Here is a 25,268-nt window from a genome sequence, read left to right as displayed (position 1 = left end):
AACGTATGATGTCAGAAGTTTTGACTGGTTGTGTTCAGACCTGATTGATTGCTAGAATGAGCCAGAAGCAATCCAAGCTTAGCAGATTCTCTTGCAGCTCTGTGCCCTGTAACCAAGATGGACACTCAATGTAACTCTATGGAGCCATCTCAGTCGTGTGCACAGAGATCAGGAAGAGATTCCATGTGCTTCTCTCCTTGCTCATTCTAGCGCTCAGTCAGGGTATCAAACCCTAACCAATCAAAACTTTAAGATGTCTCTACATTTTGATTTCTGACTGTTTTTGTCTTTATTTTCCACACCACATTTGGCTATACACTTGAGGGGACATTTATTAAGTCTGGTGATTTTTATGCTGGGCTTACAAATGTCCCCACAGCTCCAGAGCTCAGAGGATTTATGTAGAGGCGCACTGCTTCTACATAAATCCCACGCACACAGAGCCCGTCCGTGCAAACAAAGTGAAACCTCCGCCAGCTAAGAGCTCCGGAAAAATGATAAATGCGGCACATCAGAGGCCTCTTCCCCTCTGCGTGCGGCCACCCCCCGTAATGCCTCCTCCCCGCACCATTGGCGCAGGAGGCGCAGATGGGCCAGATGTGAATGAATTATTCGCAAATAGACCATTTGCAAATATTTTTTCACCGATGTGGCCCATCTGCGCCTAAAAAAGGCATTTTAGCCTTTAATAAATGTCCCCCTTAGTGTCTATGAATGCTGTGCAGTGACTTCTTTTGTCATGTCTAGCATGTTAACACATTGATACTTCCTGCATTACTGTATAGGAAAACACAGGTTGTGAAGAATCGTATAGGCTGTGCCCAAATGTAGAGAGAGTACAGAGCCCACACAGCAAGCTGCAGAGGTTGTAGAATTCAAATATTAAATGAAGACCTTTGGAGAAAATGTTTTTGTACTATAATAAGTACAAAGCACAAATAAAAAAGGCCACAACCATTAAAGTGCCTTTAAATACTGTACTTTAAAGTGTCACTGTCGTTAAATTTTTTTTTTTTTTTTTGCAGAAATCAATAGTACAGGCGATTTTAAGAAACTTTGTATTTGGGTTTATTAGCCGAAAAATGCATTTTTATCATGAAAAAGCAGTTTGAAGCTCTTCCCCCTGTCTTCCTGGTTCTCTTATGGAGAGGGGTAGGGTTGAGGGAGATGAGGCACCTAAACAGGACAACAAAAAGTTAATTTACAGCTACATCACTGGGCTATCTCCTCTGAAGTCAGTACTGACCTCTCTGACCTCTGAATACCGGCTTTCGCACAGGTCCCGCTATGTAATCCTTTGTTCTTTGTTCTCTGCTGGCAACTAATCTTCCTCCTCCTCCCCTCTCCATACGTTACACAGGGCTCATCTACTGTATAAGAGTCGTGATTTCCTGATAATGAGCAGTGAATGGGAGGGAGGGGGGAGGCGCTGCAAAAAAATAATATATATGTATATGACATTGACACTTTAAAGTTCGCTTTGAATACCTTTACAGTTTATACATAGTAATAATCTATGCATATTATAGCTAAAAAAGACAATTATAGATAAAATGGTAAACCAATCAAAATAGATAAATGTAAAAAAAAGTAATGATCTCTTATTTGGCATTTGTTCTACTTCAGGGGCTATTCCTGATGACTGGAATGGGAAGCCCATTATTGTTACTCAACCAACCTCTGCACATGTGAAATACCATAATCCAGTGCGACTTTGCTGCTATGCTCTGGGACTGCCAGCACCTCAATACCAGTGGTATCACAATGGTCAGTGCATGCCTTACAGAAGGGAGAAGGAAATAAAGGTGAGAACTGGAAATTGGACACCCGAATGAGGACACTATGATGATGATGATATTTACCAAATGTAATTTATCATCCTGCATGAGATGATCAGTCCAATATACAACTACTCACAGTTGACATTCTTCTATTAGTATAGTCCTAACTTTGGTGTAAACTGGTGCAATAGGTGCATTTTTAAAATACATTGTCAATGGTCAACACAATTTAATAAATTGTACAACAGTAATTTTACCTAGAAAATTTTGCAGCATTTTTTTTTGCGTTTTGTATTACCCATAACTAGTGCATGTGTAAGTATGGTTTTCATCTGTCCTCTACTATGTGGGCCTATACCCTTAAAGGGAAACAGAGCACAGAAATGCATATATTCGCGCTGCTAGTTTCCAGTTTCCTACTAAGCAGCATCCCATAGATACCTTTAGTATGGCTCTGTGATCATGTTTCTTCTGAAAAAATTATCTTTGTTTCTCACTGATAGTGCCACAGAGGCAGGTCTGTGAGACTGTCTGTGCCAACCCCTCTCTCCAGCTGCTGCTGTGTCTCCAGGCTGCCCCCACCTCCTCCAGCTGTCAATCATTCTAGGAAGGAGGAAGGGACAGCCTGGAGACATAGGAGTGGCCGAAATGTGTCACAGAGTCAGAAGATGCGGGATCACAGAGCTAAAGTAAAAGGTACCTACAGGGCACCCACTTGGTAGGTAACTGGAAAGGGGCAGTATAAATATATCCATATCTGTGCTGTCAGTTTCCCTTTAAGCTATGTTCTTGACCTTATTTTAATCTCAGGAACAGCATTTTTTTCCCTAGCGAATTGTGCTAAATTCAGTGGGAAAACATCTCTCAGTTAACATGTGGTTTAATTTTACCTCCATTCTTATTACAGACATAAAATTAAAGCATACCTACATTTTGAGGGAAGGTGCAGAGATAGGCAGTTTGCCAGTAGGACACACATAGATGCTTCTACCCTTATTTCTGTAGCCAGTCAAAGCAGAGCACAGCACATCATATACTACTAACTGCTATGCCATGACATTATGCTCATGAAAGCACATTGAGCAGGCTTGCATTGAGTTGGACTGCTTTTTTTTACACAGTAAACTAATGTAGATGGAGGGAGGAGGGAGAAGAGGTTACTGGTGCACTGGCTTTTGCAAGGTGCTATGTGAGCAGATATAAAAGAAACAGCAAGGAAAGGGTTACCCTAGGAACTGAAAAAACTGGCACTGTGCTGAGGGATGATTTATATAGTAGATAGCATTTAGAAGAAATGGCTGATGGTGCACTGGCTTTAAAATATGCTGAGCAGAAAGGAAATAAACAGTGACAGCAAAGGGTTCCACTTAGCACTGCTGATATGAAAAGGAAACCTTGATTTACCTTGCAAATCCTCTACACACTCACAGATGCAGGTACATCTGATTGCAGAAAAGTTCGATTGTTAAGCCATTTTCTGGGGTAAGAAGTCATTTTTTGTAAATGAGGTGATTTACACAATTGTTAAAAACTGCTAAAAAAAAAAAAAGGTCCAGTTGCAAAAAAGGCTCAAAAATGTTCTGAATGCTTAAATGTTTTAGACTCAATTTTCCCATAAAATGAGCCTTTTAGAGTCTCAATAGTGTGACTGCCTTTGCCATATTCAAGGGACTTATTTAACACAACCATATTACCCAAAGAAGAAAACTATAAAGCATAAGCACAACTTTAGCAATCATGTGTATATCTCATCCCAGATAAAATCAATAAGGAGAAGGGATTGTGGAAACTACCTGTGCCATGTGTCAAATGCCCATGGAGAAATGTGGAGTGAACCAGCTGAACTTACAATAGGTAAATAAATCATTGACTTTGAATTAGTTACATGAGACAAAAGGTACCTACCTGTCACAAAGTAATCTCTGTGCAGACCTGTATATGAGCCCTATAAATCTGAATAGAGCTTGTGCACAGAACATTGCATGTGCCGGACATATCCTCAGCAATGCTATCTTCTAGCATGTAGATCTGCACAGAGATTTCTTTGTTACAGGTACCCATATGGCTTCTTCTGGCCTTTTTACACTATCCTTTCCTGTATTTCAGGAGACAGCATCATTTTGAAAGCTTCCCCACAGCCTGTAATCCATCCAGGTAATGGACTTATTTATACTGTGTGCTATACTTTAAAGCTTACCTCACAATTTAAAAAAAAAAAAGAAATCAACAAGGATTGTGATCGCAAGCAGTTTTGCAATATACTTGCTTTTTTAAAATGTTTTCTATTTTTAAATCAATGTTATATATATGGCCAAACTGTGATCCATTCTCCTATTTTGGTCTTTTTTCTGTTCGAAAAAAAGAGACCAAACACAGGAAGTCTTAGTCCTTTGTGCGCTCATGTAAGGTAAGACACCCGTTCATCATGCAGGTTGTATTTCAACTGAGGGCAATTAACTTAGGCTAATTATATTTTTAAGAGTCCATTTACACAGAAAGATTATCTGACAGATTATCTGCCAAAGATATAAAGCCAAAGCCAGAAACAGACTATAAACTGAGATCAGGTCATAAAGGAAAGACTGAGATTTTTCCTTTTTTTTTAATCCATTCCTGGTTTTGGCTTCAAATCTTTGGCAGATAATCTGTCAAATAATCTTTCTGTGTAAATGGACCCTAATGCTAAGTTTACACGGAGCGATTATCGGGCGAATTTTCACGATAACGATCGAATTCAAACGATAATCGTACGTGTAAACGCGGCGAACGATCAAAAAATCGTTCATTTTAATCTTTTAACATGTTCATAAATCGTCGTTCGTCGATTGCAAAAAATTCGCCGATCGTTCCGTGTAAACAGTCGTCGCGCGATAGTCTGGCCACCCGCCGCCCCGCACACCGCCCACCGCCCGGCCCCCCGCATATCCGCAGCCCCCTGCGTCGGCTCGACCGCCACCCCCGCCGCTCCGATCGCCACCTCCACCGGCCGCCGCTCCGATTGCCCACCCCCGCTCCGATCACCGCCGCCGCCGGTCAAGAGCATACGTAACCTGCTCCGCGCAGCAGGTCTTCCGACATCCCCGTCTCCCATCTTAAGCGCATTGATTGGCTGAAGAGATGAGCCGGGAATTTCAAACGGCTCCTCTTCAGCCAATCAGTGCTCCTCTTCAGCACTGATTGGCTAAAGGGGAGCCGTTTGAAATTCCCGGCTCCCCTCTTCAGCCAATCAATGCAAGGCAGCACTGATTGGCTGAAGGGGACCCGTTTGAAATTCCCGGCTCCCCTCTTCAGCCAATCAATGCACGGCAGCACTAATTGGCCGAAGAGGGGAGGCGGGAATTTCAAACGGCTCCCCTTCAGCCAATCAGTGCTGAAGAGGAGCACTGATTGGCTGAAGAGGAGCCGTTTGAAATTCCCGGCTCATCTCTTCAGCCAATCAATGCGCTGAAGAGGGGAGCCGGGGATGTCGGAAGACCTGCTGCGCGGAGCAGGTAACGTATGCTCTTGGCCTCGGCAGTGGGGGCGATCGGAGCGGCGACGGCGATCGGAGCAGCGGCAGGGGAAGGGGGGGCGTCGATTGGAGCGGCGGGGGGGGGGCGATCGGTGCGTCGGCGGGGCGATCGGAGCGGCGGGGGTGGCGATCGGAGCGGCCCAGGGGGCTGCGGTTAAGCGGGGGGGGGGCGGGCTGCAGGTGGGCCAGGCTGCGGGCGCGCGATCGCAGAACGATCGCAAAACGATTTTTCCGTACGATATATCATACCGTCTAAACGCTGATCCTTATAAAAGAAAAATCGTTACTTACAAATCGTTAATCGTACGATTGGGCGAATTATCGCTCCGTGTAAACCCAGCATTACTTTTGCTAATTATATTATCAGCTCTTCATGCTTACCAGTAGACAATGCTCTTTGTTAATCAACAATTCAGTTAGAATAATGTCACTATGTAGTTACAGAGGTTTTTGTGCTGTGTGACAGGAGAGCTTACCATACAATGCAAGCACCCCCGGTATTCTCTGCTACTGAATGTGGATGCGCAGCAGCTGTACACATGCGCAGTGAAGGGAGACACCTAGTGGCCATATGAATAACATTGATTTAAAAATAGAAAACGTAAAAAAAATAAAAAAAACTTTTTTTTTGCAAAACCGCTTGTGATAACCCCTGTTGATTTCTTTAAAAAATATTTTCGCGACAATGTCTTTTTAATTATTGTTATTAAGATTTGATAGGCCTTCCATATGATTAGAAAAAACATGGCTGCTTTGTTCAAAAAGCTTTTATCCTTTGGTTGTGTCTACTACCACTAAAGTGAATGGAACTAAACTGTATTAGGTATGGTGCTGTTTTTGGGAAGAAAAGGAAAATCATATTCAGTAAGAACATGCCAGATGATTTTGCCACCAATCAGCAGTTATTCTAAATACCTATTGTACTGCAGATGTGCAGCAGATGTCACCCCTCTGTAGCACTGTTATCCAGTGCTACAAAAACATGGCCACTTTCTTTCAGAAACAACACGACTCTTGTCTCTAGTTCAGGTGCGGTTTGCAATTAAGTTCCATTCACTTCAATGGAACTGAGCAGCAAAACCCTGCCCAAGCTGGAGACAAGAGTGGGGCTGTCTCTGGAAGAAAGTGGCCATGTTTTTGTAGCGCTGGATAACCCCTTTAAAGAGGTGAAATCCACAGTGAAAATCTACAACAGACTAAACTGATCATCACAGGTTTAAAAATACTCAGCTCAGCACACAGCAAGGGTTTCTCATGTATGTCTGCTCCAGATTACAACCCTTACTTGGGTTGCCCAGTCTACAGACTTGTCACCAATCGAGCATTTATGGAGACCGAGCTTTGGAAACCTATCTACAGGCCCAGCTGTAACATTTGTGAGCAAATATGCTGCAAGAAGCCATACTGTATCTCTTCTTCTATCCAGAGTAGAGGTGGCCCAATAGGGTACTAGAACCTCTTTTTTAAATGTGCAGATTTCACAATAAACATATCATTTTGCTCTAATATTGTAATCACTTACATATATCATCATTGAATTAATTCATATAAAGTGTCATTTGATTACAACAACTCCTTCTCGGTAGATGTCATAGCAACCAATGCCCGCTTTTTAGCTAAGAAGAGTCTTATGCAGGTAAAATGTAAATATAATACATTCTGTTGTCTTTGCAGGACTACCTCCTGGACATAGGTACTTTGGTAAGTACCACTTTCAGCAGATCTGATACATGCACATATGGGGAGGGGGTATCAACGTTTTAATGGAAAACCAGTGTAAAAAAAAAGAAAATTCTTGAGCAACTAAGTAATTCAGCAATTTTACACCAAAATTGCCAAGAAAAAACATTGATAAGTTCCACCATTATATATATATATATATATATATATATATATATATATATATATACTAAAATTATGTACTGAAAGGGGCAGTTTATAAGATCTATATAAATCTATATAAATAATCTAACAGTTTTAGAATATTAAGCTATCTGCCCATATATATATATATATATATATATATATTAGGCCTTATAAGCATTATTTGTGATCTCACAGCGACAGGTAAAGTGGCACTACTGATCGGTAACAATGGTTACCTAAATCACCCCAATCTGCTTGCCCCTATGGTGGATGTGTTTGAGCTGTCTGTCCTTCTGAGAAGACTGGGCTTCTGTGTAATATCGCTTGTAGACCTGACACGTGAAGAAATGCTGACATCTGTCAAACAGTTTCTGCAGCTCTTGGATAAAGGTGTTTATGGTGAGTTACGGTGTAGAATATGTGTACAAACAGCAGTTATCGCCTTAAAACACAGGCATCAATTACAAGGACTAATTACCAAGAAAGATTCTAATACTAGCACAAAATAGCTTCTCTCTAACATGATACTAGTTATAGCTAGAGAACAACTCTAACTCTGTCCTGACGTTTCTGCCCTGTTGCTGGTTTGGATATATAGCTCCCTTCCAGGAACATTTGCATCATTGGCTAATAATACACATATTTAGCTACTGCCAGTCCTCTGTGACCTTGTAGTGAAGGTTAAGTAAGGGTGCTCAGTATACAACTGTTAGTGTGATCTGTGGTCTTTTTCTATTCTTCTTTGCTTTTAACATACAATATATTACAATATCTACCCTATCGACAGCCCTGGTTAGTTCTCTGTCCTCCCTATGTTAGTAAAAATAAGTGCAGGAGAACCAGAAAATCAGCCATGACACATTTCACCTACAAGGGATGGTAAGAGCAGTTAAGCAGTAGACAGAGAATGGTTACACGCATAAATGCAAGATGCAAGTTTTTTTCTTTAGCTAAAAATACATGATTACATGGGTCACAGAATAAAATGTTTGATGTATTCCTGTATATTCATAGTATGGTTTATTATTTTGCTGTGATCCTTTTCTCATTTAGGTCTGTTCTATTATGCTGGCCATGGATATGAACGCTTGGGCAGAAACTATATGGTACCAATTGATGCCCCTCAGCCATACAAACCTGAAAACTGCATCAGTGTGCAGAGAATTCTACAGCAGATGCAAGATAGAAAGACAGCCCTAAATGTGGTTCTGCTTGACACCTGCAGGAAGTGGTATGACACTCAGTGTAATCTAGTAACCCAATATTACTTTCGCTACATGTAGTTTATAAAAACTAAAACTAATCACAAAAGACATACTGTAGTACCTGAGCTTTACTGCCCACCGGTTAGCTTCACAGGAACAGGGTTAGCAGGTAATCCCTGACAAGTTCTGCTCTCTGACCTGTATTTCTTTTCTTCTACTGCAGGACGAGCTATAAAAAAAATCATGCGTTATGCAATTTTTTTCAACCTCGTAATAATTATGATTATCAGCTTGAGACCCACTATTTAGAATACTGTATAGTAGAGTAATTGAGAAACAGTTAACGGGTTAGTTTGTATATAGCATATATAAGGTATGGCCATCAGTTTTGCTAAATGTCAATTTGTAATAAGATACAGGGCCAGTTTTAAACTCTGCAAACGCGGAAATATTGTACCAACAAAAAAGTCACATACTGTAGTTACACTCACTGTATATAAACCAGTATTGACAAAAACTACAATAGATAAGGCCTAAATAATGCTGCCACACAGGAACACTAACATTACCACTACAGACTCAAAGTCACTACAGTGACTCAAAGGTGACATCTTTTCTTTACTTTTCTTTTCCATGTGGCATAGATCACCAATTGTGGTATCCCACCACGGGTGTTACTACTCTGAGCACCCCTCACAAAAGCCTGTACTCAAAGTGAAGTGGTAATGAAGTCATGTATAAGTTTTGCCACTAGATGTCAGTAGTTTGTGTATTCATGTATGTATATTGTACAGCTTTAGTTAACTAAGGGTTATTGTTTTGTTTATGATCTGCACACCAGATCATAAACCTATTTCTTTCCTTCTTTCTTCTTGCACTCTCTTCTCCACTACTTATAGGAGCTGTTACACACCCTGTAGGAAGTTGTCACATGGGGAGAGGAAGTGTACAACTAATCAGTCTTAGCCAAGTTTCTGTAGAGAGAGGACGCAAGACAGGACGGTTCCTGCTGTGGTCAAGCTGGGCCCTGGCTCTGCCAGGTTCCCTGTCAAAGACACTTAGGGCCCTATTCCACGGACGATTATCGTTCAGATTATTGTTAAATCGTTCGAATCTAAACGATAATCATTCGGTGAAAATGCAGTTAACGATTAACGACCGAACGAGAAATCGTTGATCGCTTTATAAGACCTGGACCTATTTTTATCGTTGCTCGTTCGCAAAACGTTCGCAAATCGTTCGCATTGAATAAGACATCCCTCGGTCGTTCGCAATAGATACGAACGCAATAGCGAATAAATAGCGAAGAAAAAACTATCGCAATTACGATCATAAGTAACGATTCTCGTTCCATGGAAATGAGTGAACGTTTTCAGGTCTTTCGCAATAGCGGTCGTTTGAGATCGTTAATCGTTAACGATTATGCAAACGATAATTGTCCGGTGGAATAGGGCCCTTAGTCAGTCCAGTGTAGTCTAGTCTGGAGTGTGGTAGTGGACAGATGTATGAAAGACACAGAGACCTTTTTCTTCTTTAAAGCAACACTTCTACCTATAATGCAGTGCTAGGCACCAACAGAGAGGACAGGTCGAAGATCACCCCAACCCACACCATGAACAGCTGAAACACAGTGCAGGACAGTATCCCACAAACTGATCCAGATAGAGCAAAGCAGCCAAGAGCCTACATACTCTGTCTCGCAATGCAGGTGAAACCAGATAACTTTGGAAACCTTGCTCAACTCAGGTGACAAGGTCTGGGGCTTGGGTCACTGTAGGGCAACAGGTGGTTACAGCAACAAAGGTCGAAACACAGGCACAGGTATTCTTCTTCTTTCAAGTATTCCCCTTATTGCATGTGCAGTAAAAGTATGTAGCCCCTAATTAAGTAAATAAGACGTCCCCCTTTAAATAGTTAAGTATTTATTAATAGGTAGGGTTATTCCAGTAGGTAGGTGGGTCTACCCATTAGGTAGAGGCCCTGGTAGGTCCCTCCAAGTAGATAGGAAAGTCCTCCAGTTAGGAGAAAGATCCCCTAGTAGTTATGTAGGTTGCCCCATTAAGAAGACAGTTTCCATCTCTAAGTAGATGGGTCCCTAGGGAAGATAAGTAGGTCCCCCCATTAAGTTCTCTCCAGTATGTAGGTAGATCCCCAGTAAGACCACAGAAGTGTTCCCCTTGTATAATTTCTGTAATGGTAGTTCTATAATATACATGTTTATTACATGTTTCCTCTTAGATTTTCATTTTTGTTCGTCTCTAGGTATAACCCAGATTGTGCTGTATCCAAAGTGAGTCCTCTCAAACCATTGGGCAATACAGTCTATGGATATGCTACGTAAGTGATGTAGTACTGTGTGTGTGTGGGGGGGGGGGGGGGGGGGGTCAACCAGATGTTACTTTGAAGTGTCCCAGTCATTAGAGAAAAGGAGAAGAATGTGGCTATTTACTCCTCTTCCCGGCTCACTGTGATCTCCATCACACAGGAGATGAGTAGTACTGTAAGTCTATGGGGCTTGCCCTGTGCAGCCCATAGACAGTGAGAGGTTTTTTTTCTAATAACAGGGATACTTCAAGGACTCTGGTGAAAACAATGTGCTACATACACAGCAGGTTAAAAATGGTGTTTGCAGCATCTTTTTTGGTCAGTGGCATTTTTTCAAAATGCAGTATGTTCAGGGTATGGCAATTCTTTTGCGTGTTCCTGGTACCATCATCCAGCCACTGACCAGCACTCAGGGGATGTGGGCATGATTATGTCCGGATTCATCAGTCACAGCATGAGAAGTGGTTATCAGACCACCACATGTGTCTTCCTGCACATTGCTTTGGTTTTTCGGTGTAGTTTTTCTCAATTCGTGTCACATGTAGAAGCCATGCCACCACAGAACACTTAGCAAAACAGCAGCAACTCTTAGTAAAACCCATTTGGTTTTGGAAGACAAGAATTGTAAGCACGACAAAAACATGGTGCCACAAGTGAAAGCAGCCTCAGCCCTTTCAGAAGTCCTTTCTGCTTTCTGAAATGAATCGGTAAAGCTGCATGAATTTAGGAAATGCTGTGTGTAACCTAAGCACTTGTGGGAAATGTTTCTGCTACCTTTCAGATTACTGATTTCCTGTTAGTTGCTCAAGCAGAAACAGACCACAATAGGGTTCAGTGTGTAAAAATGACTAATATTTATTCACTTCAGTTAATTTTACTATGTTAGTCACAAGTCATAAAACCCTGAATCATAAGCCATTAAAATGACTTCTCCTTTGAGAACAATCTAAACTTGTTTTTATTAAGCTTTCAATATTACCCAACTGTTCATTCTACCCTAAACAAATTAGGCTCATTGCATTTTATGGGTTACGAGTATCCACAACTACCATTAACAGTTTGTAGGTAAGAGCACTTGGGACACACAGATCTTCCTGACTGTGATAGACATGCTGTGCAGATCTCTGATGTAGGAGCTGTACAGGTAGATGATTATTATGTCTGTTCCATTAGTTTTTTCACCCCCAACTAAACTTTATTCTTCATTGAAGATTTCTGTAATCGGGAATCACTCCTTGTGACTAAAAGGAGTGTGTGGGTTTAGGGGTTACCATCATTTGTATTCTAATTTTTTATATGTAAGCCCTCGATGACATGGGTCCTGTCTGCATGTGCCAGTCTATTATTTACCATTATTATATTATATGTGCAGCACTCTAGAATCAAGGGCATTTTAAAAATGAATAATAATATTTGAAGTTTTGAACTTAGGTCAACACCATAATTGCACTTCATGGAAGGGGTACAGGATCTACAAGGATCCTTTTTACATTCACTTATACACTGTAGATTATCAGTGAAACTTAAAATATCCTCCATTCACCTACAGAAGTGAGAATGCAGAAGCATATGAAGTGCAGGATGAGGCATTTAGCTCTGGAATCTTCATGACATATCTCAAGAAGCACATTCTGAAAGAACTGAAAGTTACTCACATGCTTGAGGAGGTCCTTGAAGGTAAGTCATATTGTGTTTGCATTAACTAGAACCGCATAGTATACTTTATTGTCAACTAGAAGTCGTATTTCTTGTACACTAATCATCAGATTGCCAGCAGCAATTCTTAGACAAGGTTTCCTGAATGGGATGAATTCTGTTTATACTGGTCAAGAATTGTTTTCCTGATACACAAAACTCCTTGCAAAGAAAAAGAGCTAAAGGACAAAAATCCAGCCGTCTAAGGTTGGGGCTACACAGGGATTGCCAGTTGGGCAACAAGGAATCACTGTGTTACATTGCCTGTCGTGCCACCCCTTCAATCATAGAAGTGAATTGGGTCACATTGCGACCTACAAGCTGCCATGACCCAGTAGTAGCAAAAAATCCAGGCAGGCTGTGGTGTTTTACTTTCCTGTAGGTCATAGCATGATCCCATTCACTTGTATGAGTCAAGGAATTGCAAAACGGGCAGCATGTCATGGTGATTCCTGGTCACACGACTGGAAATTGCTGTTCAACACCAGCCTAACAAAACAATACGCAGCAAGCTTCTAACTTCTCTTTAGTTTTTGTCATTTATCTTTGTCTATGCAGGGGAAAAAGCCAGCCTATATGGCACATTACATGTTACACATAGCAAAGACAATAGGTCCTTCCAGTAATGTTCACACAACGTTTTTTCAGCTCCGTTTAAAATTACGTCCTTCATTTTGAGTCTAAAATAATGAACGTCATTTAGCAGCCTGGCCTACCCTTAGTGCAATGACAGCAGTTGGTACATTATTCTAGTTTGGGGTTACTAATTGCCCTTTGGGTCATTTTAAAAAAAAATCAAAAGCGTCCGCCTTTTCTCTATTTTTGACGTTGTGTGCACATAGCCTTAATGTAAGTTTATAAATATTTTACATTAAAATTGAGTAACTATATATGCCAAAATAAAAAATGCTAATCATTTAATGCAATGCAATAATGCTAAATTACTCTTAAAACAATTTTATCCTATGGGTAACCTCCAACTGAGGCCATCCATGTATTAAATTCTGTGTGCTATGTTTCAGATTCAAGTCTTATTCCCTCTCTTTAACACTTTTTCTTTCCTCAATTAAGATCTCGACAATGATCCTTTGGTAGCTGGCAAACAAGTTATGGAAATAAAACACACTCTCAAAGAGCCTAGAACTTTGACTGACAAGATCCACCCCTCAGGAAATGAACAGCTTGACAGAACTATGTGGGACCAGCGCACTAGTAAGTTAGGAAGATGGTGACCTCTAGTGTATGCCAGCAGTCCTGTCTGTGTGAATGCACCAGATGTTCTTGTATACAGAGCAGCTATCTTATTCTGCATACTTCATGGTACAATATTTAGACTTCATTGGGATTTTCTTTTTTTTTTCTTTTTGAAAATTCAGTATTAGGCCATGTTCACACAACGTATACAGTATGTTGTTTATACAACACATACGTTGTATGGGAATGAATGGATTCCCGTCCGGAGTGTATACACATAGGGGAGATTTATGAAAGGGTGTAAATATACACCTGGTATAAGAGGAGCTGTGATTGGTTGCTGTGGGCAGTTTACACCAGTTGTATATTTACACCCTTTCATAAATCCACCCCATAGTGTACGCTCTGGGCAGAAACGCTAGCAGCCACGCAAAAAACTGACATGCCAGCTTTCTGCAGCCGCTTTTCATTGAATAGCGGCCGCTATTGAATGAATAGCGGTTGCAGAGAACCTGCCAGTTCACACAATGGAGCGTGAATTCAGCAGAAGTGAGGATCATACTAAGTGGGAACATGGCCTAACATGGCTAAAAAACATATACTATTCTACGTCATATACTATAAAATTCTAGTGCAGAGAGTTCCATGGTGGACTTTTTTAAAAGGGAACTCCGGATAAGAAAAACTTGTTTTCTATTAAAAGTACATTAAAAGTTATATAGATGTGTCTATACAATGTATTACTGTATCTGTACGGTTCTGCCACACTGGTAGCTGATAGGAATCTAGGAAGTGAAAAAAAATGGCTCCTGTTCCAGTTCAGATTGTCTCCTGCTCCTGCTGCTATCCCCCCAGAAGACAAATCTTCCATGCCTCTGTCTCACATTGTGTGTGTTTGCTGAGATCAGGCTGATGATGCAGACAGGGGGCAGGGCGTGATGTCACAGGAGGATTGGCTGAATCCCCCAATCCCGAGTGATTCACCATCTCAGACCGACCAGAAGCAGCTGCTGCACTAATTTTACTGATTGTAATGGGTGGGAGCTGTGATGATCACATGAGGGAAAGCATTGCATTCTGGGAAATGCCAAACCAGGAAGAACAGAAATACAAAACAGAGCAAAAAAACCACAAACAAATTGGTAGTTTCAAAACTGGGATAGACAGGTAAGTAATGCGTTATGCTTCCGCAGAAATTTTTTTTAACCTCTACCTGGAGTTCCCCTTTAACTTAACCTTAGCAACGATGCCCTCTTTGATGAAGCTGGCAGAGACTGGCGAGAAATATTAGTGGCAGTGTGATAGATTTTAAATCTCACACCCTTATAGCAACACATTAGGGCAGTCATTGTATAGTTCCATCATATAACCTGAAGTTTGTAATAATATACAACTGGACTCTCTGATAAGTAATAGTCAGCGTTACTAGTTAAACAGCAGGACTTATTTGGTAATCCACGTTCAAGTTCTTGTTACATTGTCTGATTAAGGAAGTGGCAATGTCTAAAACAATTATTATAATCTGAACCATATTTATATTAAGATATACTGACCTGTTATAAAGATATTAAAAAAAAAAGTAAAATAAAAAAGAAATATCAGCACCTTCCAACAAACGGAAAGAAATGCTCAGATGCACACTGCCTTGGCTGCAATGCACAAGCAACACACAAGAAAGACAGCAGTAGGCCATGTTCACACAATGTAAGTTAAAGGGGTATTCCAGGGAAAATCAATAATTTAGCAAAGGAGAGGGTTAACCAAGGTTAACCCTTTCCTAATATACTTACCTGTTGTTTATTGGCCCCCCAAGGAGATCTCCGGTCCGGTCACGTGATCTTGCAGCTTGTGGCTCGGATCCTCTTCTCCTTCCGGTTCGGTGACGTCACCCGGCCGGCGTCGCTCTCCGTCTCATTAGCAGCAGAGCACTGAACCCTGACTGGCTTGGAAGCGTGTAGCCAATCAGGGTTCAGTGCTCTGCATCCCCACCACGCTTCAGAGTGGGGGTCCCCCGAGGCTGCAGTAAATTATCAGGGGTCGTCGGGCTCAGTGTCGGTCGCCAGTTACATGGGCCGGCACTGCACTACAGCAGGTAAATGCGGGGTCTAGATCCATCATCACTCCGCAGAACCCCCCCTCCCCGTCAGCAATGCCGACCGAGTCCCGGGAGGGGATGCGGCGGGCGGCATTACTTCATTCATAGCTACCAGACACCCAGCTGCCCGCCGCATCCCTTCCCCCCAGGGACTCAGGGTTGGCATCGGTGGGGAAGTAATGTGTATCGGCTGCTGATCCCCCCGGCCCCCCTCACTGTGTCCCTGTCAGAAATCACTCACCCCCGGAGCGTGCTGCTGGCCCCGATCTCAGCACTGGTCTGACAGGCGCTGTGTACGGAGCAAGACAGAAATCTCTCCTGCCTCACTCACACAGAGCCTGTCAGCTGAGTACAGGTGCTTCAGACCAGTGCTGAGATCGGGGCCAGCAGCACGGTCCGGGGGTGGGGGTGAGCGATCTCTGACAGGGACACTGCGGAGTGATGATGGATGCTAGACCCTGCATTTACCTGCTGTAGTGCAGTGCCGGCCCATGTAACTGGTGACCGGCACTGAGCCCGACGACCCCTGATAATTTACTGCAGCCTCGGGGGACCCCCACTCTGAAGCGTGTGGGGATGCAGAGCACTGAACCCTGATTGGCTACACGCTACCAAGCCAGTTAGGGTTCAGTGCTCTGCTGCTAATGAGACGGAGAGCGACGCCAGCCGGGTGACGTCACCGAACCGGAAGGAGAAGAGGATCCGAGCCACAAGCTGGAAGATCACGTGACCGGACCGAATAATACTTAAGATACATTGTGCTCCAGTAGTATACACTTCGGCTAGGATCGTTAGTGGCCACACAAAAAACTGACGTGAGTTTTCTGCGGCCGCTATTCATTGAAAAGCGGCCGCAGAGAACCTGTCAGTTCACTCAATGGAGCGTGCGGCTCCAGCCACACGCTCCATTTTGTGCATCGGTGAATTGGGATGCGGGCACACCAGTATGCGCCCGCATCCAAATTTATTAGAAATGAAGATCATTGATGATGGGGATGATCTTCCCTGACACCGGCCGTTCTGTGACCCGGCCGGGTCACAGAACGGCCGGTGTCTTACGCCATGTGGACAAGGCCGTAAAATGCAAACACTAAGACGTGATTACTGAGTGAATGTATAATAAGTATGACTTTTTCATGGTCAATATTTGTAAGCCACAAACAGGAATCCAAAACAAGGAAGAGGTGTAATTCCTTTCACTATGGTTTCCCCCTATTAGGGTCACATCCAGTTTTGGATTTCAAATACTGGTGTAAAATACCAGTGCTGTGCTGTGTGAAAGTGGTCTAATGTTGTATATGAGACTGCATGAGAGTATGCTGAATGGGTAGTTCCTGGCCTAGTGTATTCACTCCAGTTAAAATAAATGGGTTAATATACTGTAAGTTGTGTTCATTGTCATTAAACAGTGCTACAAAACATCCTACGGCTAGGTTCACATTATGTAAAAAAAAAAAAAATGTCCGTCTTTCATAATAACGTCTGCTATTCCACAAATAACATCCATTATTTAAAAAAAATATGCAATTATATTGTTGTGCAATAAGGCCAGCATTTCTACATAGTCTGAACCTAGCCTCCAAGCCATGTTCTTCCCTGTATTTCAGAAATCCCAAAACAAGTGGTAAAGTTCTCATGTGGAGTTGAAGCAGAACTGAGATTCAAAGTTGTGTTCTCAAACCTCATCCACACTTTTGCAAAACTGACTCGGTCCCCTCCTCACGTATCTGATGTCAGGATTATTCTATACAGAGCTACAGTAAGTCAACATATTAGTTCAAATAAAACTAAAACTATGGTGTTTCAACAAAAGGGTTTCACTTGTCAAACAACGGCCATTATACATGAGGCTTTATTTTTGTTGGTACATTATATTTTTTTTGTGCTACTGGATGTAAAAAAAACAGGATAGCCAGAAGTTAGAAACAAACGTCCCCTCCATCTTTTCACTCTTTAAAATCGAGGATGAGAGAGCTGAGGTTGACAGCTTCTCTGAATGTTAATGTTCTTTATGTATAAAATGATGAAAACTTTAACACAAAATTACAGTTATAAAAAAAAAGGTAGGGAAATAAGTGTACGTTTTTCACTTATTACTTTTTTACTAACACACAATGGCTCTAGTAACGATAACTTCCTGCGGTCATTCATTGGAAATCTTATTTACTTTCAGTGTACATCATTCAGTCCCGGTCATGTGGTGATCAAGCAGGTGCGCGTCTCGTGTTACTGTAATCAGTTATGCTCCATTGTGTCCATCACATGACCAGGACTGACTTATACCCAATGAGAGTAAACAATAGAGGTTCCTGTAAACTGCTATAAGCAATGAATAAAAATCTGTCCTAGTCATGTGATGGTCACGCAGGTTGTTATGACACAGCTGTGATAAGCTGAAAACATACGGTCAGATCAGTCTGCATTGCGGCTCTAATACTGCATGGAAATTCTTTAATTACTTACTATTGGAAACCAACATGATGCAGTTAAAGGGGTTGTCCAGTGAAAATCTTTTTCTTTCAGATAAACTGATATCAGAAAGTTATATAAATTTGTAATTTAATTCTATTGAAAAATCTCAAGTCTTCCCATACTTATTAGCTGCTGTATGTCCTGCAGGAAGTGTTTTATTTTCAGTGTGACACAGTGCTCTTTGCTGCCATCTCTAGCCAAGACAGGAACTCTGTCTCGATTTTTATATGAATTCCCATAGAAAACCTCTCCTGCTCTGGACAGTTCCTGTCTCGGCTAGAGATGTCAGCAGAGAGCCCTGTGTCAGACTGAAAATTAAACATTTCCTGCATTACATACAAAATAAAACAACACTTCCTGCAGGACATATAGCAGCTAATAAGTATGGGAAGACTTGAGATTTTTTAATAGAAGTGAATTACAAATCTATATAACTTTCTGACACCAGTTGATTTGAAAGAAAATAAATTTCACTGGACAACCCCTTTAAACACAGTGTTTTTGGCCTTACTTTTGGACAGCTGTCATTTTGTAGTAAAAATGTGTTTGTATTTTTGCCTCAAAATGATGTCCACCCAAAAACAACAGCCAAAAACTGCAATACATCTAAAACACTACCACTTGATTGTGTTTGTTTCATGTGTCAATCACATGACCATTAGCTCACTTGAGGAAATCTTTACCTCAGTAAGGTGAATCCCTAGTCTCAGGGCACTGTTCCAAGAACTGCTGTTCTGGTAGTAATAGGAAATAGCTGGTTTATTGATAATGCTAAAAACTTTTTTTTAAATCAAGAGACATAATTGAGGTCCCTGATGAAATGTTGTCCTTGTGCCATTACTACTGATGCTTGCTAAACATGGTGTTACTGTCTTATGTATCAATCAGGATTCCTTAGGATTCCCAAACAGCAGGCTTGACCCAGTAGATCCACCTCTGACCATGGAGGATGATGGTGAAGAAGTGGATTGTATGCTGAGGCTTTGTAGCCTCCAGAAGTACCAGGTGAGAATTTTCTCACAGTAATTGTGACTGACAATGTGCATTGCTTTTCCTTGTTTGCATACATATATTTTATTGATTATATATTTGGCTTATTTTTTCTTTTCAGAATAACATCATTATAAAAACTGACCTGCACTATACAAGTCTGGACACTGGAGCAAGAGTTCAGGAAAGCTTAGAGCAAACAATTCCCATCCCGTGGATAGCTAAATTGCTGAACAGGACAAATATGTTATGTGCGGAGAAAAATCAGACTAATGGGGCAGCAGCCAAAGACAGTATTCCTTCCCTGCAAAACCAGCTTAACGCCATGTCTATAGACAAAGGACCTCCACCAGCACAACATCTTGCAAAAGCTCTAGAAATGCAACATCGTGGCCATGCTAAATCGAGCAGTAAACCAGAGGAAAATGATGAAGGTGACATATTGCCCCTCTTGTGAGCCCGGTTTGTGGGCTGCTGCTCTATTCAGAGTGAACTGCATTAGGGGCACAAAAACTCACTTGCCACACTAATGCCCTTGGAATTTTTTTAATTATCCAATTTGGATAGACATTTACTTCTAACATACTCATGGGGAATGTGGTGATCAATACCAACAAAAACTTCAGAAAAGTGCTTCAACTATGAGCCAGTCTTCTAAAGGACAACAGCTTTCTTTTGGCTCCTTGAGAATATCACATAGCTATAGTTCACGAATTGCTTTAATTGAAAAGTTCTCATTATACATTTCTTTTGTATTAGGTTATTTCTGTACCCGACTTTACTTTAATGTTTTTTCTTTCCGTTCTTTTAAAGGACTGATTGTCCTTTGGGTGTGTCTTTAAAGGGGTTATCCAGTGCTACAAAAACATGGCCACTTTCTTTCAGAGACAACACCACACTTGTCTCCAGTTGGGTGGGGTTTTGCAACTAAGGCTGCATTCACACGGACGTGGAATGCCTGTAATGGACTCTCACCCTCCCGGGCACCATCTGTAATAAGATGCTGGGAGCAGAGGAACTTACAGATATGCGCCGCGCTGTAATGAATCAGCCACGCAGCTCTGTCATTACAGAGCGGCGCATATCTGTATAGTTCCCCCGCTCCCAGCATCTTATCACAGATAGTGCCCGGGTGGGGGGAGAAGTCCGTTACAGGCATTCCACGTCCGTGTTCCATTGAGTCCATTGAGTTAAATAGTAAAGACGGTGAAAGGGCTGCGAAAAAAGTAGTACTGTGTGTGGACAACTTAAAAATAATGCTTTTTGTTTGCAAAAGACATCGACAAATATTCTTTGTCATTCCATTGACTTCAATGCATTCCGTTGAGGTCAAATAAAATGCTGTAACAGCAGACATAATTTTAAAATGAAACATTTTTTCACTCAACATTGCCATAGTTAGTGGTATGGCTACAGAGATTGCAATTGCAATGGGACATGAGCATTTTAAAGGGGTTATCAAGGACTGCAAAAGCATAGCTATTTTTCTTCCAAAAAAAGTGCCACAACTGTCCTTAAAGGGGTTGGCCACTTTATATTAAAATTGTTCAGTTTAGTAGAGCTAAAATCAGACTCTCCTCCTCCAGGCTGGCCTGTCCTGCTCTGTGGTGAGTCTGTCTATAAGATGGCGGACATAGAGGAGCCTGTGACCATGCCCCGCCCCCCAGTGTCCATCATAGGCACATAAAGGCTCAGTGGTGGACACATGCCATCTTACAGACAGACTCACCACAGAGCAGGACAGCAAAACCTGATGGAGGGGAACCTGATATTAGCTCTATGAGTTACACAGGGAGCTGTTGTCAGTAAGTGCAGTGAGCAGGGGGGTAGCTAGGATTCACAGGGCCCCATAGCAAAAAAAAATTTAAGGGCCCCCCTCTCCCTTACGCACAACACAAAGCACTGCGCATATATATATTTATATATTATATAATTATATATACACTCTTACCTTCTCCCCTGGGCCCCCCTCCTGCACGGGCCCCATAGCAACTGCATACCCTGCCTCTATGGTAGCTAAGCCACTGGCAGTGAGTTCACTTACTAATACTGTATACTGAACAATTTTACTATAAAGTGGCCAACACCTTTAAGTTGTGTGAGATATTACAGCTCTATTTATTTTAATGCAACTGAGATGCAATACTGTACGCAAACTAAAGAAGAGTGGTGCAGTCTGTGGAAGAAAGCGATAATGTTTTTACTAATCCTGGAAACCCCTTCAAGGGCCACTTAACAACAAAAGAAAGCAGTATTTCTAAGTGCATAGTGAGGTTTTTATTTTAACATAAATCTGGAGAAACACACTTTTACATCTCCTTCAAGAAGATTAGCTATTGTTAGTTACCTATATTACATTAAATGTAGCAATATTGTACATGGAGGTCATTCAAATAAATAGCCTTCCATTTAATGCAAGAAAAAGCCAAGTGTGACAGAGCATAACGTAATTTCAGGCAGAATCCAAGCTGAATTTGAAGCATATTCTACCTCAAACCCTCAATGTGGATTCCACCTGGTATCAGAGACTTCAATTGATTTCCATGGCATTTCTATGACCATGTTCACACATAGTAATTCCAGTATGTCAATTTTTTAAATTTAATTCTTGAGGCAGAATCTGCTAAAACATATCATTGAAATCAATGGGACTTTTTTAGATGTAAATCTGCCACATCCCTATATTCTGCACCAATTGAGATTCACTTCTGCTTCATTCCACCATGTAAAAAACAGCTCCAAAAATCCTCTGTGTGCACAAGGCCTTAGAGGAAATGTCCTCCAACTCTATGAGATCTATATGCCCTAACAGAGAATATAGGCAGGGTTGGTCTTCATGAGACAAACCCTTTCAGTATATTTTACTGGTCATTTAAACCTGCAGAAAAAAACATCTGTGTATTACACTCAAGTAGCCAGTGGATGGCGACATTCTACTATTATAAAGTGATGTGAATTATTAAGTAGTTGTGCTAATGAAAACTTCTATATGGATAGCTCTGCAAACTACGATTTTCTGGAAATCACTTCTTATAAATAAGCAGTAGCCACCATTTTCAGTTCATGATTGCTGTTTGTAACAGTTCATGGATGCTTATTTAAAGTGTGTGTACCTGTCGTTAGTAAAAACTTTTGACATGTCTAAAGGTCTGAGTGTTCAGCTAAGCTGCAAAAATGGTTGAGGGTGTGTAGCAGAAAACATATCAGAAAAGACTTAAGGATTTAAATATGTACAACCTGGAAAGAAGGGAAAGGGGGGATATGATCGAAACCTTCATATATGTTAACAGACAAAATAAGGTTCAGGAGGGAAGTGTTTTTAATTTAAAAAAAAAAAAAAACGGAACTTAAGAACATGAGGACATAATCAGAGGTTAATAAGGGGAAACATCAGAACCATAATGAGAAAATATTACTTTACTGAAAGAGTAGTAGATGCTTGGAACAAACTTCCAGCAGATGTGGTTGGTAAATCTACAATAACAGAATGTAAACCTGCCTGGGATAAGCATATATCTATCCTAAGATAATAAGAAAATAATTACTAAAAGGGCAGACTAGACGAACTAAATGGTTTTTTCCTCCTGACAATCCTCTATGTTTCTATTACCAGAATAAATGGAATACAACTAAAATCTTGGCAAAATGTAAGTTTTTAAATCCGGCCTAACTTGGCTCTAGCTGTTCTTCAAGCCTTACCATGCACAATAGTTTCCTGTAATCTATACACTAAATAAAATGTTTGTTTGTCATTTTTGTGTTTACTGCTCTTGGTAGTTTAGTACATGGAAAATATGTCACCATTACATAGAGCAACTTTCCTTAACCCCTAGACGACCCTGGACGTAGGGTTACGTCATGGAAGTCTGTCGCCAGACGACCCATGACGTAACTGTACGTCCTGGGTGTTTCTCCCGCTATGAAGGTGGGGGCCGGCTGCAGTGAGCAGCCAGGACCTCACCGGTAATAACACGCTGCAGTGATCGCGCTGCCGCGTGTCACTAACCCCTTAAACGCCGCGATCGCGGCGCGACATTTAAGTGTAAGTGACAGGGGGAGTCCCCTGTCACTTACCGATCGGGACCCCCGCAGTGTGACTGCGTGGGTCCCAATCGGTAAAACGGACTGCCGGAGGTCTCTTACCAGCCTCCATGCGGTCCGATCGGCGATCTGCTACACTGAGCCTGCACAGGCAGGCTCAATGAGCAGAGCGCCGATAACACTGATCAATGCTATGCCTATGGCATAGCAATGGTCAGTGTAGAAATCAAAGTAATGTATGTACAAGTCCCCCAAAGGGACTTCAAATGTGTAAAAAAAAAACAAGTTCAAAACACTATTACACTACCCCAAAACCCCTCCCCCAATAAAAGTCTAAATCACCCCCCTTTCCCATTATATAAATAAAACATATAAAAATAAATAAATAGATAAACATATAATATACCGTAGCGTGCGTAATTGTCCGATCTATTAAAATATAACAAGCATCATTGTGATCGGTGAACGGCGTACACGAAAAGAGGGGGAAAAGTGCGCAGATTACCGATTTTATGTTACATTATATATTTAAAAAAATCTATAAAAAGTGATCAAAACGTCGGATCATCACAAATATGGTATTAATAAAAACTAGAGATCATGGCGGAAAAAATGACACCCCATACAGCCTCATAGGTGAAAAAATAAAACTGTTATAAGCTTAACAATAGGCCCATTTTATTAATATTTAATTGCCAAAAAAAAGGATTTCATAAAAAAATATATATATAACATTAGAGAATCTGTGTAACCTGCATATGGTTGTGTTCGGACTGACCTATAGAATAATAGCATCATGTCGCTTTTACCATATAGTGTATTACGTAGACACAGGAACCCCCCAAACGTTACCATATTGCATTCTTTTTTACGATTTCACCTATTTATATCTTCATAAATAATATATTTGGAATTCCATCATACATGTTATGGTAAAATGAATGACGCCATTACAAAGTACAACTATTCCTGTAAAAAACAAGCACTTACATGGCTTGTAGATAGAAAACTGAGAGTGCTAGAGCTCTTAGAAGGGGAGGAGGGAAAAACAAAAACACTAAGATCAAAATTTGCGTGGTCCACTGGGTCATTTTGGGCCTGGTCCTCAAAGGGTTAAAGCGTAACTGTCATGTTTTTTTTTTTTTTTATTGCAGAAATCAGTAGTATAAGCGATTTTAAGAAACTCTGTAATAGGTTTTATTAGCCAAAAAAAGCCCCTTTCTGTACTCAAAAAGCAATTTCCCAGCCCCCCCCTGACTTCGTATCTGTGCATTATCAGGTAAACACGTCTTCATTACAGAGAAGCCAGTGAAGACAGGCTCTGCTCTCTCCATTATCTCCTATGAAGGGGGGAGGGGCCCCACTCAAATCAATGGGAGATGGAAACCATGTGGTTTGGGTGCATTTTCTCACTCTGAACATGCTCATCATGGTACTGGTCAGCTATACTGGAAATGAGCTGACATACTATAAACATTATTCGTGTAGATAACCAAGATTTCCTTTAAAGGGGTAGTGCGGCGGTAAACAATTATTCACAGAATAACACACATTACAAAGTTATACAACTTTGTAATGTATGTTATGTCTGTGAAAGGCCCCCTTCCCCGTGTCCCACCACCCCCACCCGTGTACCCGGAAATGTAGTGCATTATACATACCTGATCCATGCCGACACGCGTCCGCCATCTTGTGCCAAACGTCATCTTCGGCCGGCCGGCCCGAACACCTCCGATCTTCCCGAGTGACGGCCGCTTCATCAGCTGCTTAGCCGCGATTGGCTGAGGATAACTGTGCTCGGCCAATCGCGGCTCAGCGGCTGATGACACGCCACAAGATGGCGGACGCGTGTCGGCACAGATCAGGTATGTATAATGCACTACACTTCCGGGTACACGGGCAGGGGTGGTGGGACACGGGGAAGGGGGCCATTCACAGACATAACATACATTACAAAGTTGTATAACTTTGTAATGTGTGTTATTCTGTGAATAATTTTTTACCGCCGCACTACCCCTTTAACCCCTAGACGATCTTGGATGTAAATGTACGTCCTGGAAGTCTGTCACCAGACGACCCTGGACGTACATTTA

The 25,268-nt window shown here is 41.5% G+C and overlaps 1 protein-coding gene across 1 annotated transcript in view; it reads left to right on the top strand.

Annotated features, from left to right (window-relative positions):
* The window catches only part of LOC138799357 (mucosa-associated lymphoid tissue lymphoma translocation protein 1-like), a 39,434-nt gene extending 19,560 nt beyond the window's left edge, over nucleotides 1-19,874 (top strand). The window contains exons 5-16 of the mRNA XM_069980408.1: nucleotides 1,627-1,805; nucleotides 3,539-3,635; nucleotides 3,888-3,935; nucleotides 6,967-6,993; nucleotides 7,354-7,557; nucleotides 8,212-8,389; nucleotides 10,626-10,700; nucleotides 12,238-12,365; nucleotides 13,455-13,595; nucleotides 17,280-17,431; nucleotides 19,033-19,149; nucleotides 19,256-19,874. Coding sequence (XP_069836509.1) covers nucleotides 1,627-1,805; nucleotides 3,539-3,635; nucleotides 3,888-3,935; nucleotides 6,967-6,993; nucleotides 7,354-7,557; nucleotides 8,212-8,389; nucleotides 10,626-10,700; nucleotides 12,238-12,365; nucleotides 13,455-13,595; nucleotides 17,280-17,431; nucleotides 19,033-19,149; nucleotides 19,256-19,591 — 1,682 coding nt within the window. The 3' untranslated portion in view covers nucleotides 19,592-19,874. The remainder of the gene's footprint in view (nucleotides 1-1,626; nucleotides 1,806-3,538; nucleotides 3,636-3,887; nucleotides 3,936-6,966; nucleotides 6,994-7,353; nucleotides 7,558-8,211; nucleotides 8,390-10,625; nucleotides 10,701-12,237; nucleotides 12,366-13,454; nucleotides 13,596-17,279; nucleotides 17,432-19,032; nucleotides 19,150-19,255) is intronic.
* Nucleotides 19,875-25,268: the final 5,394 nt, after the last annotated feature.

Source organism: Dendropsophus ebraccatus, chromosome 1 (assembly GCF_027789765.1).
Source record: "Dendropsophus ebraccatus isolate aDenEbr1 chromosome 1, aDenEbr1.pat, whole genome shotgun sequence".
NCBI classification, from domain to species: Eukaryota; Metazoa; Chordata; class Amphibia; order Anura; family Hylidae; genus Dendropsophus; species Dendropsophus ebraccatus.
Note: the sequence above shows the minus strand (reverse complement) of the source record. Positions and strands in the feature narration are given on the sequence as shown.